The sequence below is a fragment of the Phycodurus eques genome, chromosome 22, assembly GCF_024500275.1.
Source record: "Phycodurus eques isolate BA_2022a chromosome 22, UOR_Pequ_1.1, whole genome shotgun sequence".
Classification (NCBI taxonomy): Eukaryota; Metazoa; Chordata; class Actinopteri; order Syngnathiformes; family Syngnathidae; genus Phycodurus; species Phycodurus eques.
Genome location: NC_084546.1, coordinates 6,941,132 through 6,957,720, shown reverse-complemented (window position 1 = coordinate 6,957,720; position 16,589 = coordinate 6,941,132). Strand labels below are relative to the sequence as shown.

The 16,589-nt window shown below is 42.2% G+C and overlaps 1 protein-coding gene across 10 annotated transcripts in view; it reads right to left on the bottom strand.

Moving 5' to 3' along the window:
• ano2b (anoctamin 2b) overlaps positions 1-16,589 on the bottom strand; it is a 34,737-nt gene that overhangs the window by 15,704 nt on the left and 2,444 nt on the right. For 4 of the 10 annotated variants that reach the window (XM_061668270.1, XM_061668273.1, XM_061668276.1 and 1 more), the window contains exons 2-15: positions 13,145-13,335; positions 12,110-12,142; positions 9,236-9,631; positions 4,549-4,617; positions 3,699-3,797; positions 3,336-3,490; positions 3,025-3,079; positions 2,888-2,939; positions 1,773-1,828; positions 1,636-1,683; positions 1,337-1,401; positions 729-863; positions 469-629; positions 58-140 (exon numbers count right to left, since the gene is read on the bottom strand). In XM_061668270.1, coding sequence (XP_061524254.1) covers positions 58-140; positions 469-629; positions 729-863; positions 1,337-1,401; positions 1,636-1,683; positions 1,773-1,828; positions 2,888-2,939; positions 3,025-3,079; positions 3,336-3,490; positions 3,699-3,797; positions 4,549-4,617; positions 9,236-9,631; positions 12,110-12,142; positions 13,145-13,335 — 1,598 coding nt within the window. The remainder of the gene's footprint in view (positions 1-57; positions 141-468; positions 630-728; positions 864-1,336; positions 1,402-1,635; positions 1,684-1,772; positions 1,829-2,887; positions 2,940-3,024; positions 3,080-3,335; positions 3,491-3,698; positions 3,798-4,548; positions 4,618-9,235; positions 9,632-12,109; positions 12,143-13,144; positions 13,336-16,589) is intronic. The other 6 variants (XM_061668277.1, XM_061668278.1, XM_061668271.1 and 3 more) reach the window with 5 other exon arrangements.

Below are 16,589 nucleotides of genomic sequence, written 5' to 3'. Positions count from 1 at the left end.
AAAGGAACGTTTATCGTGTCATCTTGGAGGCGCATTTGAATGTGTGTTGCGCTCTACCTCGTCGTCCTCAATGCCAGTCAAATCCCAACTGAAGCTTAAACTGATCTGGCGACGCTTCCAGTGCTCCAGGAACAACACCGCTACACCCGCAGACACACAAATAGGTGATAAAATTATACATATTTGTTTTTTGGTTGTTTTGCTCTTCATCTGTACATATAATAAATCTATTATAGTCTACTTCTAAGGCACATATTTGTCAAATCTATCAAACCTGTAAGTTATTGTTTCCAATTATTCATCCCATTTTACATGGGTGCAGGAAAATGAATGGGGAAGATAAAAAAATAAATAAATGTGCCAGATTTCAGCATTTTTATGTTGCTTTCCTTCCGGAAAGGACTTTCTCTTTGCGTTGAAGGTTACAGGATACCCGAGTCCAGATGTTGACCACGTGCACACGCTCACCCCACAGAGACATGAAGATGGCGAAGAAGACGGTGGCGGGGTTGTCGAACAGGTGCGAGGCTCTGGCCGTGCCGCAGGCAGTGCTCAGCTGCCAGAAGTCGCAGGCTCCGTCACATAGAGGACACATGGTGAAATTGAGACGCTCGTCACACATTTCCAGGCTTCAGGGGGGAAACGAGAGAATGAATACTGGTACCGAATACCAGAAATACATTATTACCCAGGTAAATGTTTCATCCTTTTAGCAGCAATTTGTTTACCTGGGTATGTTTGTGTCCACTGTCGCTACCCCGTAGCCAAACACAATAATTCCCACTATGGAGGCGGGCACGAGCAGCTGCGTGTAAACGCCGAGCCATGCAAAATACAGGCCGATCTTCTCTCCGAAGTACTTCCTGTAGGGTGAGAAAGGAAAATTAAGGCTACTATTGTGGGCAATGCACAACTCCCGCACTTGCTTTATATTAAAATGTTCATAATAATAACCCCCCAAAAGTATACATTTAAAATATAAATAAATACACTACCATTCAAAAGTTTGGGGTTACTTATGTGTAGTGGTGTAAGAAAATATTATATTAGACTGAATACATTTAATTTCTATAGGATATCTCTATAACTATGTTAACTACTATAATATTGAATTTGTACTATATAACAAAATCACTTTTTTTTTTATAGTAATCATTAACATTAGGAGTATAAGCAATGGGCCATTCCACCAAATCGGTGCCATTGGCATCCCCATGAAACAAAATGTATTAATGCACGATAACATTAACTGTCAATTTTTTTTCTTTAGTTTTTTTGACTAAACGGATTTCAATAAAAAAAAAAAAAACTAGCTTGAGATCGGACATCAGGTTACCTGACCAAATCAATGGGCTGGTACTTATAGAAGGCCGAGTATCTGGCCCACTCTTCGTGTAGAACCTATGAAGACAGACACGAAACAGCAGTCAGTGTTAATTCTCACAGGCAGAAATGATCTTTATTAAAACAAAAAACAAAAACAATGACTCCCATCCAAACAACTGGGCAAATAAATGCCCAAAGAGACGCTTGAAAACAGAGAGGCTTTCAAAATGCTTTTTCTTTGTGAGGAAGAAGTGAAGAAAACTTAGCAGAGGAGTAAATCCGACGATACGTGAAAGAAAGAGTTGGTACCTGTCGGTCATTCCTCTCCTCAGGGTGTCCAGTGGCATTGTAATCCCCCTGAGGAATAACATACGCAAAAATCAGCAGATATACAGTATACGGATCACTTTTTGTTGTTGTGAGGGACAAGGCGATCCAAAACTTACATCGTGAAGAGGGAAGGCAGCGTCGTAGACCCCTTTTGCGATCAATGTAGTGATACCTGTGGGAGAGTCGGACAAATCACACGTCACTTCGAATTCCTTTTCTGCAAGAACACTTTTCAGGCTGCGCCACTTTAGCTGTGCTTTTTAGTGTCAGGCAAACTGGGAGCGCCACATTTAGTCTTCTCCAGGGGAAGGAATGACCTGACCTGCGGATGCCTCCTCCGGACGGCGGCAAATCGAAGGACAGACAGACAGACGGACGGCCGAGGCTCTTTCATCAAATTCAATGAAGTGGCTCAAAGAGGAATGTGCTGTGATTAGCCGGGCTATTAATGAACCTCACAGGCTAATACGCACTCATGAGGCTTCAAGCTCAGCTCACCCTGTGGACGTATGACCCACTTGTGAAAGGCAAGCAACAAGGTGACGAGGGAGGGGAACGGAGAGGAGGGGGAGGAACTCTGTGTATTTATGCGTCAAAATGTCTTGAGCGAGAACTAAGTGGAAAGAGGAAATTTAGGTTAAAGAGATGCAATTCTATTCTCTCCCAATGTTTTTTCCCCTCCAGCTTGGGCACTTGCCTCCGGCTGACACCTTCTGCTATGATGGGCAAGCCAACCGCACACACCAGTTACGACGACGCAATATGGGCCTCCTTGGTGTAGAGCAGGGATGGGCACAGTATGGCTTGGGGACACATACAGTGCGCTCTGCTCTTTAATCCGGCCCATGCAGCATTTACATTATCAAGAGTCCTGACATATTGTATTTGCCGCATTAAGTTTGCAGATTTTCCTAAAAGTATGTTTATTGTGTAAAAAATAGTACAATCAAAAAATATTTACATATACGTGTGTACATTAATGGTTAATTAGTCATACTCAACTGAATTATATATATATATATATATATATATATATATTTTTTTTTTTTAAAGCATGAATTATTATTTTATTATTAAAATGAACCCATTTCACCTCATCTACAAACGACCTGACCCATATGTCCGAGGTGAAGCTCAAATGCGGCCCTGGAGCACAAAAGGCGTAGCGGCACCTATTATTCATGCATTGCAGGGCAGAGTCGAGGGAGCACTCACAGCATCGTGTTCTTACCAATGGTTTGACAGGTCCGTGCACAAACAGTCCTCCTCAAGATCTCGTACACCTAGACACAACACAGACACCATCACACTGGACATCACACGCTGGAATGAATTATTAGCACAAACATGATGTGCTAGAACACTTACGATGCGGCCTCTTGTGGCGTTGTCAAAAAACGTATCTTTCGATGTGATGTTGTACCTGACAGACACGACACATTTAATTGTATAAGCCAGTGAAATAACATATCTTTGTCCATCTGTCATTGCCAGCAAAGTATAGTGAGAGGCAGAACAACTCAATGATCTTCCACGAGATTGCAGAAGGTACAATTAACCGGCGTATCCACTCGTTTCCATTCATACAACAAGCGTTTGGTTGAACTAAACAGGGCGAGATTCAGATTCTACACTGAGGAAGTATATTTGTGAGTGTGTGTGTGGGTTTTTGCTCTCACAGGTGGAGCTTGTCCCGAGAGAAGCAGTGTGTGAGGAACTTGCTGGGTCCGTGGTCCTGGGGGGGCACTTTGGGCTGGAAAGGCTGCTTCAGCTTCCTCCACACGCTGCTCATGCTGCTGCTGAATGCACTTTCCTCTTTAATTTCATAACGCTGCTGGAATATCAGACCACGTATTACAGAAAACGATTCCGCCTACTATTCTATTGATTACCGATGGACATAATTCTTCTCAAAGGTTTGATGTTTTATTGCGAACAATGTTTTCTTGTATCACAGACAGGAAGTACATATGTGGAAGTGAAGGGTATAGAGAACTCAATTAACAGTGACTGACAATTTATTTTATTAAAAGAGGTTTTACCGTCTTGGTAGGGACTTTAATTTTGAGAAACTCCGCCTCCCGGCACAGCACCGGCCAGGGTGCATGGAGGCGGGTGAAGCTCAGACCATGGACCTTCACCTAAAAACAAAACAGTTTTTGTCGTATTATAGAATATTACACGTACACATTTATATGTTAATATGTTTGGGTCATATTTCTACAGGGACATGAAAATACACTATGTATTTGTTCCCTTTTTTCACTCCCTGTGGGTGTTACGGCCAGGCGTCTCAATACTTTTGTGTCATGAATAGTTTTTTTTCCACTATTCGTGGCAATTTTTATTGATGCCACACCCAGAAGAGTATTTACAACTGCCTATATGAATTAATTTGTGTTCCATGAACATGTTGGTAACTCAAAACACTCATCTCAAACCACCTTTCTCCATTGAAATGAATGGAAATGAGACTAATGCGTTCCAGCCCCACATTGTGCTCCTGGTGTATGCGCCTTGGCCACCAATATTTCTGTATGTCTTTTATATATATATATTTTATATATATATATATATATATATATATATATATATATATATATATATATATATATATATATATATATATATATAAAAGACATACAGAAATATTGATACTAAACTTCAACTGGGAGTGGCAATAAAGAGCTTGAAGACTTTTTTTTGAAGAATTGTTTATTTTTCTATCTGCCAAACAATTGCTTGGCAACAGACTGTAAACATGTGCCACACTTCAAATGCTTCGCCGCCTTAGAATCTTGACCCAGCAATCCATTATCTTACCCATTTTAAATGCCATCCCATCCATGTAACACTTTCACCTTGGCCTGTTTTAAACACTTTTCAACACACTTGCATGGTGCAGCCTGTTCCTGGCACACTGTTGCGCCGCTTTGTTCGACAGCATGTCCTCATCGTGTCCTGGAAAATATTGTATGCTAAATAACGTCCCGCTCCGCCGATGATGAATCATCGTCTCGCGCTGCAATTATGGAGCATTTTCCAGACCCGTTTGCAACCCTGCAAATAAGTAATGCGTTAGAATGGAGCGTGTGACTGATTTGTGAATATCAAAGCGGGCGACATTGTTTGCAGCGAGAGTACAACAGGGGATAGATAGCAAGCACGCAGCAGGTAACGTTACACTTCTCAGACCCCGATCTCCTACTGTAAGGGGTTGGAGAGGAAGGGGGGCAATGGCGGAAACCCGATTCCCTTTCTCGACTCTGACGCTCCTGAGATATTACACCCTTCCCCTCGGCCCACCCTCGTCTATATGACTGTACCTTCTGTACCTGGCAGACAACGCTTTCACCGGCTTGATTGACGGGCCGGCTCATTGAACTGCCACTCTCACCGTTCTTGTGTTTCATTATCTCCTCTCTCATCACATCAGCAAGTTCCTCTCTGCTGCTACATTTTGAAGCCAACTGCTCGTTTCCATCATACAGTATACACTCACTACTCACGAGACGTTAAACTTCAGTATGAACCCAAAATGCATTGCAATCTTGATAGGTCACTTAATTTGACCCGCTCTCAACAATTCAGCCCATTTTATTGCGGGCAGCCAAAGGCACACCTGTGCAAAACTCATGCTGCCGGATCAGCGACTTGTTTTGCTGCACTTGTGAGGTGGATGGATTATCTCGGTAAAGGAGAAGTGCTCACTAACATGGATTTACACAGATTTGTGAGCAATATTTGAGAGAACTAGGCCTTTTGTGTAACAACAAACAAAAAATGTTTTGCCAAGTAAAGCCCAAAAAAACAAAAAAAAAAGTATTGTCCAATGTGTGTAAAAACCCTACTTCATTATTCTAAAATGTAGACTAATTTACATCACTACTAAAGTGCTATTATGAAATATTCTATTTTCCACTAGATTTGTTGTTGGTGAGACGAAAGGTACATTCACACAAGTGTCTCCTTTTGGGTGTTTGTACTCATAAATTATTGAATAACATATGCTCAAATGTGCGGAACTGCAAATCCTCTCTACACAAACAGGAATATATTGTAATAATAAGTAACTAATTCAATGATAAACACCAGATCCCACTATCATCATATTCACCTTCTTCTGCCCTCTTTCTCTCCCTCCTACATGGCTGTGTCAAAAAGCAGCGGATATAAATACATTTGAGTCGAGAGAAGGTTAATTAGTAGAGGGATTTCCAATTAGCTCTTTATCTCAGTGGGGGGGGGGGGGGGGGGGTAACTAGGACGCAGCCGGCGGGGGGCGGACGGGTGTCGTCAAGAGGGGGTCGGGGCGATGCGCATATATAGGTGAGATTGATCGTTTGGGCGACAGCATGTCGCTAAGTGAGAGGCGGGAGTCAAGAAAACATTGACGGCGAAAATGACTGATAGACAGTAGGTGTGAGGAACTGAACACATCATATAACGTGCTGTGTATAACATATAAAGTAGCGTAACAAATTGACTCCTGCCTGCGCTTCACCCAAAATTCAGGAAAACCTACCAACGAAATCTCACTGACAGAAATCTTCAGTATCCACTACCTCGTTGTGATCTAATTAAAAGCGTTCCGTAAAAGGATCGAAGGTCATCTTAATAATCCTGCAACACACTAAACGAGTTTGACTTCCAAGTCAAGTTTCATTGGTTGGATTTAAAAGCACCAAAATCAACACATTCAAAGAGTGAACAAATTCCACTTTAAATATGTTCAACATACAGGGTTGCTTTGCCGCGAACTGCAAGTACAATCTGCAAGTAATTGACGTCCACCCAAAAAGGTTTGGAATTGCATATAGATGTCACAAGATGGTGGCAAAGCACTTTTCCCCTTTAAACAAGGCGATGGCCTGACAAACGACGCTCCTCCCCTCAGTTCAACATTGTCTTTTGACCTCAAGATGGTGCCAAAGCAATATTTCTATCTTAGACATGGCTTTGGCCTAAGCACAAATAGAGCAAATGGGTGAATTAGCGAATGCTGAACCACAAATATGTCGGAGGCGCAACACTAAATTGGAAGACGCAAGTCCATTTTCAAGTGACAACATGGAGCAAAATCGGCCAATAAATGAGATTTAAATTTGTTCCAATGGGACTAAATACTAAGCGGTGTTTCTTTTGTGGTTTATCTGAGCACTTCCAAAAGGACTAAGGTTCATGGGCCTTAAGAGCACATGAGTACAGGACAGTCCATTAAGAACTCATGCTATTTAGACGATTGTTCCTTCTACGTGCCAGCACCTACTGAAGGTACACCGAGAGCTGAGGGGGTGTAATTATGTTTGTCAGTCATACTGTAAGAATACCCCCCCACGATATTCAAATGAAGGAGTGTAATTATGTTTGTCAGTCACGCTGTAAGAGTATCCTATATACGCAAAATCTCAATATTCTCGCTGCTCTCGGGCGTGGACTACATCAACACGTCAATCTACGAGATACAATAAGGTGCCAGATTAAAGTCCTACAGTCTGATTAATGCGTAACCTGCGGACATACATGAACAAGTAGCAGACACACATATAGTATCTCAAAAAAGGGTGTACACCCCTCACATTTCTTTTAAATATATGATTATATCTTTTCCTGGGACAACACTTAAGAAATGCCACTTTGCTGCAGTGTTAAATAGTCAGTATACAGCTTGGATCACAGTGTTCATTTCCTCTCTCCTCAAAATGGTTTAGACACTAATGGCTGTACGTTGAGTAATTGTGAGGGGACAGTAAACCTTCACTGTTATATACAAGCTTTGCACTGACTATTGTACAGTGTGGCAAAATGTTTTTTTTTTTTTGTTTGTTTACAGTGCTGTCCCATTGTTTGAAAAATATAATGATCGCTTTGCTGTGAGGCAAATCAAGATGGCTGTGGTTGGGGTGGCGCGAGTTGCATGACACACGTTTGTGAGGTACTACACATGCATGTGCAAATTAACACAGGCAAATACAATATGCAAAAACACAAGGACAGACTTGCATTCAAATTGCATCGATTCCTCTTGAAATATTGGTCCTGGCTCCAGCAATGCAACTTGCTTCTTAATATCACTTGTGGTAGGTGCCAAAATGGTTCCCTTTGGTGTTAGCAGGCAAAGTGTGACAGAACTGGACAATAACCACATTTGTAGGACCGTAGCCCACGGGCCTGCTACAACAACAACAGCGAGTGGGCGTTCTGCCAAGTGCCTACTACGCACGTCATCGCACACACAAGCCCAGACCAAAGCATCCGACACCGACACATCCACGGTGGAAAGATGTCTGACTGTCACAACTGAAATGAGCCGTTTCGCAGGGTAAACGAGACAAATGACATGAAAGAGGTTACGGCCAGCAGCTGCCATTGGGCACAGCAACTGGGAGGAAAAGATTTTTGGGAGTCGGGTAGAATTTCAATTCAGATCGAATACCCAAAATAATGCTGTGGTAGAACGTACACTCCCCACTTTTGCGTGCTGCCTCGAACTAGAAAACTTGACCGTGTTAAATCCTATCTCAAGAACAGATTTTCTTTTTGATGAATCCTGTTGTCAAGGCTGAATCAGGCTTGTCCTGACTCACACTCGAGTTCCACTTTCATAGGCCCACACTGCTGGGGTATTTCCCACAATGCAAGCTCCTCCCTCCATCTGTAATGTTTGGATTCTCTCCCCGAGAGTAGATGCCTCGCCTTCCTAAACTGAAGTCATCATTTACAGTACTTATTCTTGCATATCATACTACTACTATTACTCCGCGCATTGTTCTGTCATTCCACCCCCTCATCAGAGGGATGAGGGGGTGGGATGACAGAACCTCTCTCTTGCAATCAAGTCAGTTGAGGCAGATGGCCTAGCATTTTCCCAGCTCGAGAGGACCTTTCTCTTCACTCTTGTTGTTTAAAAATGTTTGGTCGCCACAACTGAAGCATTCACATTTGTGAAAGTAGGAATATTGATGAGCCTTTCAAGTCAGGAAAAAAACAAAACAAAAAAACCACACACACACCGCTAAGAAAGAAAATCCACTTCAAACTGAACGACTCATCTTCGTGAGCGCTGTAGTAACACGGAGGGCATGATGTTGCTCATTTGAATGTGTTTTGAAATTTTGATATCAATAGAGAGGCCATATAAAAAAATACTAAAATTCTTAATTAAATACTAAATTCTAAACATGTTTTAAACTCATTGTAAACATGTACACATACATTGTCAAGTATTCAATATATTAAAATGACTGTACGTATTGTAGAGTACATGCGTGTGCCTTTAAGAGGCGGGGCCCGGTGGGGTGGCGTGTGACGTCGCCAAGTCTGTATGTGAGTGTCTGGGCGTGAGCTGTGACCGACAGCAGCTCTTACATGAGTGTGCTCATGTGTTTTACAGTTCTCCCAGCATTCAATAAACGGTTAAGCCGTGCATCGGCGACTGTGCCTCTCCTTTCCCACATGCGAGGGCATTGCAGTAATTACAGAGAACCTGTTTTGCCATCTCGACGAAGAGAGAAAAAGGGCGCTACACGACTCTGCAGAAATGGCATCATCAGGCTTTTGTTGAACACATCACACTGACCTCTCCTTCTCTTTCTATCTCCAGGCCGGCCTCCAGCAGGTTGGCCTCAAACTCTTGTCGGATCAGATGCATCTCGTGGTCGGCAGGCTCCGCCGCTTCGTTCCCTCCTCCGCTGTCGAGCTCCATGAACACCTCGCCGATGCTCACGGCCTCCCCTCCCGGTACCTGGCCGCTCCCTCCGCCTCCTCCCTCTTTGCCGTCCGAGCCCCGCGACGCGGGGAAGTTGCCGTTGGAAACGATGGAGAGTCGGTCGTGGGAGACCGACGTGCTGGCGGGGGACCGAACGGAGGTGTGTCTTCTCTGATGGAAGACCAGGACATAATCGACTTTCCGTCGGCCGTCAGAGAAGTGGAGGCCTCCGTTGTTGTCTTGGGCTCTTAATGAAGGACTGACAACCTGTAGAAGCCAAAAGGATACTATTGTCAGTATTTGGTATACCAAACTTGAGTTTCAAACATCGGATGGGCAACCTAACAGTTCTGCACAATTTTCCATCACGGGTGAGCTGGAGTCTATTCCAGCTGACTTTGGGCAAGAGGAGGAGTACACCCTGGACTGGTCGCCAGTCAAGAAGAAATTCAATAGTTCACACTGTTAATAATCCCCACTTCAAATAAAACCTAGTGTGATTTGTTTGCATCAACTAACAGTAAATTTCAACACCCGGTTTAGGACCGAGATGAAAAGCAAAGGCAGTGCCTTTGAGCGGCGGCGGCTTACGTAACGGTTTGAATGAACTTGAGCACGGCTGGCTACGTCGGCACACACAAGAACACAAAGTGGCTATTGGCAGGTTCTCAAAAACACTGAAGTGAGAACCTTTTCGCAGGAGAGTGGGCAGTCGCATCACCTTTGCCACTTTTGATTCTTTATTTAGACAGATGGTTTGGAAGGAGACGGAACATTGAGGACACAAGAGGGAAGGCTCGATAGGCCCGGGGCATTATGGGAGATTTGAATGCTGATTTCCTCGCTACTGTAAAAATGGAGGCGTTCTACAATATTTGCATTTCTCTTGTTGTCATGCGAATTTAGTAGGATCTCATACAAAAATATAAGGATTGTACGAAGTAGAAAAGACTGTGGTTATTTTTTCCCCAAATGACGGTTCTCAAACTGGGTTCCACAAGTCGGTTCTCAAACTGGGTTCCACAAGTCTTACACATGGTGACAATAAAACACACACATAATGAACCAATTACTTCTCCCTCCCGTAACGTTGGGCCAATTACAAGTTCTTATATGATTGTAACACATCACATAAATCTGACTTCCTTGCAAGAATAAAGATGAACAAAGCGCATATTATTACAGGGATAAAGTACTATGTATTTTGAGAACAAAAGGAATATTTTTCAAGAATACAGTCATACTTCTCAGAAAAAAAGGTGTATTTTCTGGAATAAAAAGCCTAATAATAAAGTACAAGAATAAAATTATGACTTTCCACACACAACACAATTTTTGTGGAATGCATAGCAGTTCAATTAATGCTAAAAAAAAAAATTTTATTAGTTTTGTATTCGCAGACTAAAACCTTGGGAACCTCCATTAAACAGCACTGCAGTCAATGTGATCACACAAATTGCAATGCTTTGACAAAAGAAGGGAAAGCAAACACACTCCACAGATATTTGCTGGATTTACTCGCCAGGTGGTCAGAAGAGTAAAACAAACAACTGTGGCCAATGGGGACGCATTGACAGGCAGAGTGAGAACCAGAAAGACAATAAAAAGAGAGCGATGCTGGAGCACAAAGACTCCCTGCACAATGCAACTGCTCTAAAGTATGAGTGAGGTATGCACATTCTTGCCCCCGTGTGGCCTTTTTTTTTTTTTTTTTTTTTTTTTTTAAAACATCAGTTACGTGTCCAAAGAATGGGGGAGCCTTTTTAGGGATTGTTTAGTACACAGACCCCTGGTGTTTCCCTTGGATACCATCCAAAATGCGGTCACGTGCTGTGTTTGGTCCCCTGTTGGATTAGCTGCAACGTTACAAAACCCTTACAAATATAAATATCTGCCTATATTTTCTGCCGACTTGGATGGAAGAAAAACCCTCATGACTGTTGAAAATCAACAAATTCACTTCAAAATAGTGCAGATTGTTTGTCTTTATGTTTACTGTGTTGCATCAAAGTCCACATGTCCATATGTGGCGTGTATGCAAAGGCACAAAAAGAAGTCAAGAAGCGGAAAAGATTGACTAAGAAAGAGCATTTTTGCAAAAATCAGGGTACAGGGTGACAATTCACAATAAGGCCAATTGTGGACTACAAGGTAACTGGAGTTTTTTTCGGGAGGGAGGGGGGTACATAGGGGTCTACCATCCCACCAACAAGACAGATTATCTCTAAAGCAGAAGTTCCCTCCACTTTCAAAGTCCAACTACCCTTCCCCTTTGAATAAATAATGCAAATGTATAAATTTACACTTAATTTGATAATTGCAGAATCCAAGTTTGTAGTTTAGTTCAAATTTCAGTATCAGTTTACTCATAACATAATGTGGAAGTACTGCTGTATAGATAGTATTGGAGAGTAACTAATTACATATAACAAGATAATACAAAATGTATGTAACGGTAATCCATTACATTACTGGGAGAACATGCATGATTCAATTACAATTGCTTTTGGAAATATCCATAAATACAATTTGAGTTGCATCTGAAAATTAGCCGTTAAAGCTCACTCGTAGCTCAAGGTACCACTGTATATTCTTATTGTACCAACAGGCACTGTTTGCGATGACATCCGCTATAGTGAAAAGCAGGTGACTAGTACACTCACGACAATATCTTAGTAAATACTAAAGGCGTAGGAGCAGTTCTTGAAGTTAGAAAAAAAACAAAAGAAAAACTGCTGTACTTACTGGGATCTTGTCATCAGTTTGCATGCTGTGACCCTTGCAACACAATCAGACAAGTCGAGTGAGACGATGAGTAAAAGTTGGCAAAAAGGTAGCCGAATTCATCCCTGCTGCCACCTCCCCCATCCCTCCAAAAACGACACTACAGGTTACGCCACTTAGTCCGCGGTGCCGACGCAACAGGTTTCATCGCGCGGATCCGAAACGAGGTTCGGCTCTGATCTAAAGGGAAGAGCGGAGCAGCAGCATGATCCACGCGCGAGAGGAGGCATCCATCTAGCTTTCACGCTGCGAGTGTGTGATGAGTGTCTGAGTGAGTGTGTGAGCGTGCGCGCGGGCTGCGTGCGCACCGCCGGCGCGTTTGGCACAGTGCGCGCGGCACGCTGTCGAGAGAGAGAGAGAGAGAGAGAGAGAGAGAGAGAGAAAGAGAGAGGGGGGGGGAAGCGGCCATCTGTAAAGTGTGTGTTTTTGGGCCTCGAAATGCCATTTTTATTTCAGGAAAACAACTCGTTGCTGTACATGTTGACTGATTTGATCCAAACTTAGCGGCCACTTCATTAGATACCCCCGTGCAAGCCAATACAGGAGAAAACCAAAAGTTTATTATTGTGGTTATAGAGCAGTACATACAGAGAGGCACCAGGTCACCCGCAACCCCAAAGATGTTAAATCGTATCGGAAATTGATGGGTTGAGTGAATATTTAGTATCATAATGCAAGGCATACCTAATGAAGTGACCCATGACTATTTTTAGAGGCGGTAGCAAAGAGCTAAAAAGAAGTCAGCAGATTCTAGAGTATTCTTTACTCGGGCCTTTGGTACTCTGGAATGCCCAAGCATCAGAAATTAGAGCTCCTAATGTGTTAATCTCGACATAAGACTTATTTCTACACTCTCGCATTTGGTTTAACCACACCCAGTACGCAACTAGTCTCTCTCCCTGCCTCACCCCTAACATCTGGATTTTGGCCTGTTTTACTCCCACTTCTCCCCTCTCTTCTCCTGACCAAATAGACCTTCAGTCATTCATCAGTCACCTTGAGTAGACTTTGAGCCTCCTCATTCCAATCATCCTCTTTGTCAGGTTCTGCTTCTGGGATGCTGTAGGACAGGGGCTCCAGGCCCACCCGGGACACGTCCCCGGTCAGGTGGTACAGGACGTCGCTGTGGATGGACGAGGACTCGCTGAGCGCCGTGGCCGCCGGGTTGAAGCCTTTCCCCCGTGACTCTGCAATGCATTAGTTTTCAAGGAAATGAAGAATCTTTGATTGTATTTTCTAATGCAACAGCACAACGACACACAGCATTACTGAAGTTCTCTTCTCAGCGTCTTTCTGCACAATATACACTTTACTCTGAAAATACTTTCCACTCGGGACAAAAGACTGAACTAAAAGTGAAGCATCTTGGATGATTCAGCCGTATTGATTCAAATGTACACGATAGTCTCACAACTTGTCCTATCAAACATCCCTTTTCATCCTGGAAATACCAAATAACTGTATTGAAGCGCTTCAAATACATTCTCATTTTAATTTAATGTAAAGGTATTTGGGCTATACAGCAGGCTATCAAGAAAAGAAATTTGGGAAAAAAAATATAAATAATTTTTAGAGGGGAAGTAAAAATAAACAACTGAGATCATGTCAATGTAAAAACCTCAAAATGTCAGGAAAAAGCCTTCTAGAAAATCTGAGCTTTATATGGGTTAATCAAAGGCACTTTAAATGTTGTCAGGTGTGTGCTGACATCCATTTAACCTGTGTTTGAATGTAATTAATTGATTCTGACAACGGCCACATGCCAAATTTTTATGCAATTGTTTTACTTTTGTATTGTACATATGCAGTGGATACGAAAAGTCTACACACCCCTGTTAAAAGGCAGGATTTTATTGTGATTTAAAAAAGTGAGACCAAAGTAAAGGAAAAAAATGACATCTTTTTGAAGTAAAAATAAACAACTGAGATAATGTGGTTGCACAAGTGTGTACACCCTCTTATAACTGAGGATGTGTCTGTGTTCCGAATTAACCCTAAAGGAAGTGCAACATGCCTCTCTCACAACCTATAAAGCAGAGAACCGTATATCATTTCTATTACTTTTGAGGACTATACAACTGAGGATTTAAGGAGCAACATAAATGTATTTTGGGTTCCACAAAAGGCTTATGCTCTCGGGAAATTCTACTCATGAAATCAACTTGTTGCGTAGCCAAAATCACTTCAAAGTATGAAAGAGTTGATCAATTCATAAAAATCTAACTGCCTTTTCGTCAAGAACTGCTATAGCCTTTCTTTTAATAATAAGGTTACAAAGTGTGGTTATTTCGGGATACAGACATCTGTAGCCATAGTAACAAACCAGGCTTCGTACTCTGTTCTCATTTCAGTACCACGGACAGCTCACTCTCTAGCATCACTTTCGTCCTTCTTTCTTGAACTCAATGTACACTGAATGCTAATGAGGAGGTCAAGACGACTTTTTTTTTTTTCTCCATTTCATGGCAGCAGTCGTGTTTGGCTCATTTGGCACTGACAATCTGCCTAAGGTGATACTGCAGAAGGAGGTCTGGCAACTGGAGGGTCGCCAATTTGAAATACCGGCTGAGAGAAAATCCCTCGTGCATGTGTATGACACAGGATATGTGTCAAGAGCGATATTTATGTAAAGAGGCACATGATCCAATGCAGATTTGACGATTACATAGTTGGAGATGCATTAATCTCGATTGATGTTTTATTGTTTTTTTTATTTCTTTTCCCTCAAGAGCTATGTAGTAAATCAACATATGGTAACATATAGTTCAGCTGGTAGTGGTCAGGATTTTGTTGAAAGAAAACTCATTTGGTTTATCTACATTGGAAAGCACATGACTATTTTACTTCCTACAGAAGATATAAAAAGTCTACACACCCCTGTTCAAATACCATCCATCCATCCATTTTCTTTTACCGCTTATCCTCACTTGGGTCACAGGATGCTGGAGTCTATCCCAGCTATCTTCGTGCGGGAGGCGGGGTACACCCTGAACCGGTCGCCAGCCAATCGCAGGGCACATAGAAACAAACAAGCATTCGCACTCACATTCACACCTACGGGCAATTTAGAGTCTTCAATCAACCTACCGCGCATGTTTTGGGGATGTGGGAGGAAACCGGAGTGCCCGGAGAAAACCCACCCAGGCACAGAGAGAACATGCAAACTCCACACAGGCGGGGCCGGGATTTGAACCCCGGTCCTCAGAACTGTGAGACAGATGTGCTGACCAGTCGTCCACCGTGCCGGCGTGTTCAAATTCCAGATTTTTGTAATTTAAAAAAATAATAAAAATGAGACCAAGATAAATCATTTAAAAACTTTTTCCACCATTAATGTGTCTTATGGCCTGTTTAACTATTTTTTTTTAAATATTTTTGGGAGTGGAAGTGAAGATTAACAATGGAGATAATGTTGCCGAAGTGCGCACACCCTCTTCTAATTTGCAATGTGGCTTTGTTCGTAATTAACCCACCACATTCAAACTCATGTTAAATGGGAGTAATCACACACCTGCTACCATTTAAAGTACCTGTGAATCCCCCAAATAAAGTTCAGATGTTGTACTGGCTTTTCCTGACTATTATTCTTTTCTTTTGCTTTCCCACATGCAGGGAGATTTTGTTGCAGTCCAGTGAAACTTCAGTGAAGCATGGTGGTGGCAGCATGATGCTTTGGGGCTGTATTTCTTCAGCTGGAACTGGAGCCTTAGACAAGGTGAAGGGAATTATGAACAGTTCAAACTGACAGTCAGTGTTGGCGCAAAACGTAGAGGCTTCTGCGAGAAAGCAACAAAAATTTTAGAAAAAGCCTACTAGAACAGGTGAACTTCATTTGAGGTTAATCAGAGTCCCTTTAATAGTGGCAGGTGTGTGCTGAGTCAAATTTAACAAGTTTGAATGTGATTGGTTAATTCTGAACACCGCCACATCTGCAGTTATGAGGGTGTGCACACTTGTGCAACCACTAGCTCAGCTGTGGTAGGTCACTAGCTCAGCTGTTATAGGTCACATTAATGGTGGAAAAAGGTTTGAAATTATTTTTTACATGACAAAAATCTGGCAACTGAATAAAAGCTGCCTTGAATTAGTTGTTGACTTTTCCAGCTTTCACAGAGCAAAGGATGCTTTGTTGAGCCTCCATCTTTCTTTAATTTTCACATATTAGCTTAGCATTAGTCCATTTCTACACTAAACAAGGGTTTCCAAAATTTAATGTTCCAAACCTTACCAAACTCAACATATACTGTAAAAAGGTTAAAGAAATGTTGCAATGTAAAAAAAAAATACTGGATAACATCAAGAACTGCCCTACTCGATGCATAGAATGTTCTCCGGTACACAAGTTCTCCGGTCATTTACTTGGAACGAGGAGTTTAAACAATCTTGGTTCGTGGGCCACATGCTGCTTCAACGTGTTTAAATACAAAGACATTATTATCAG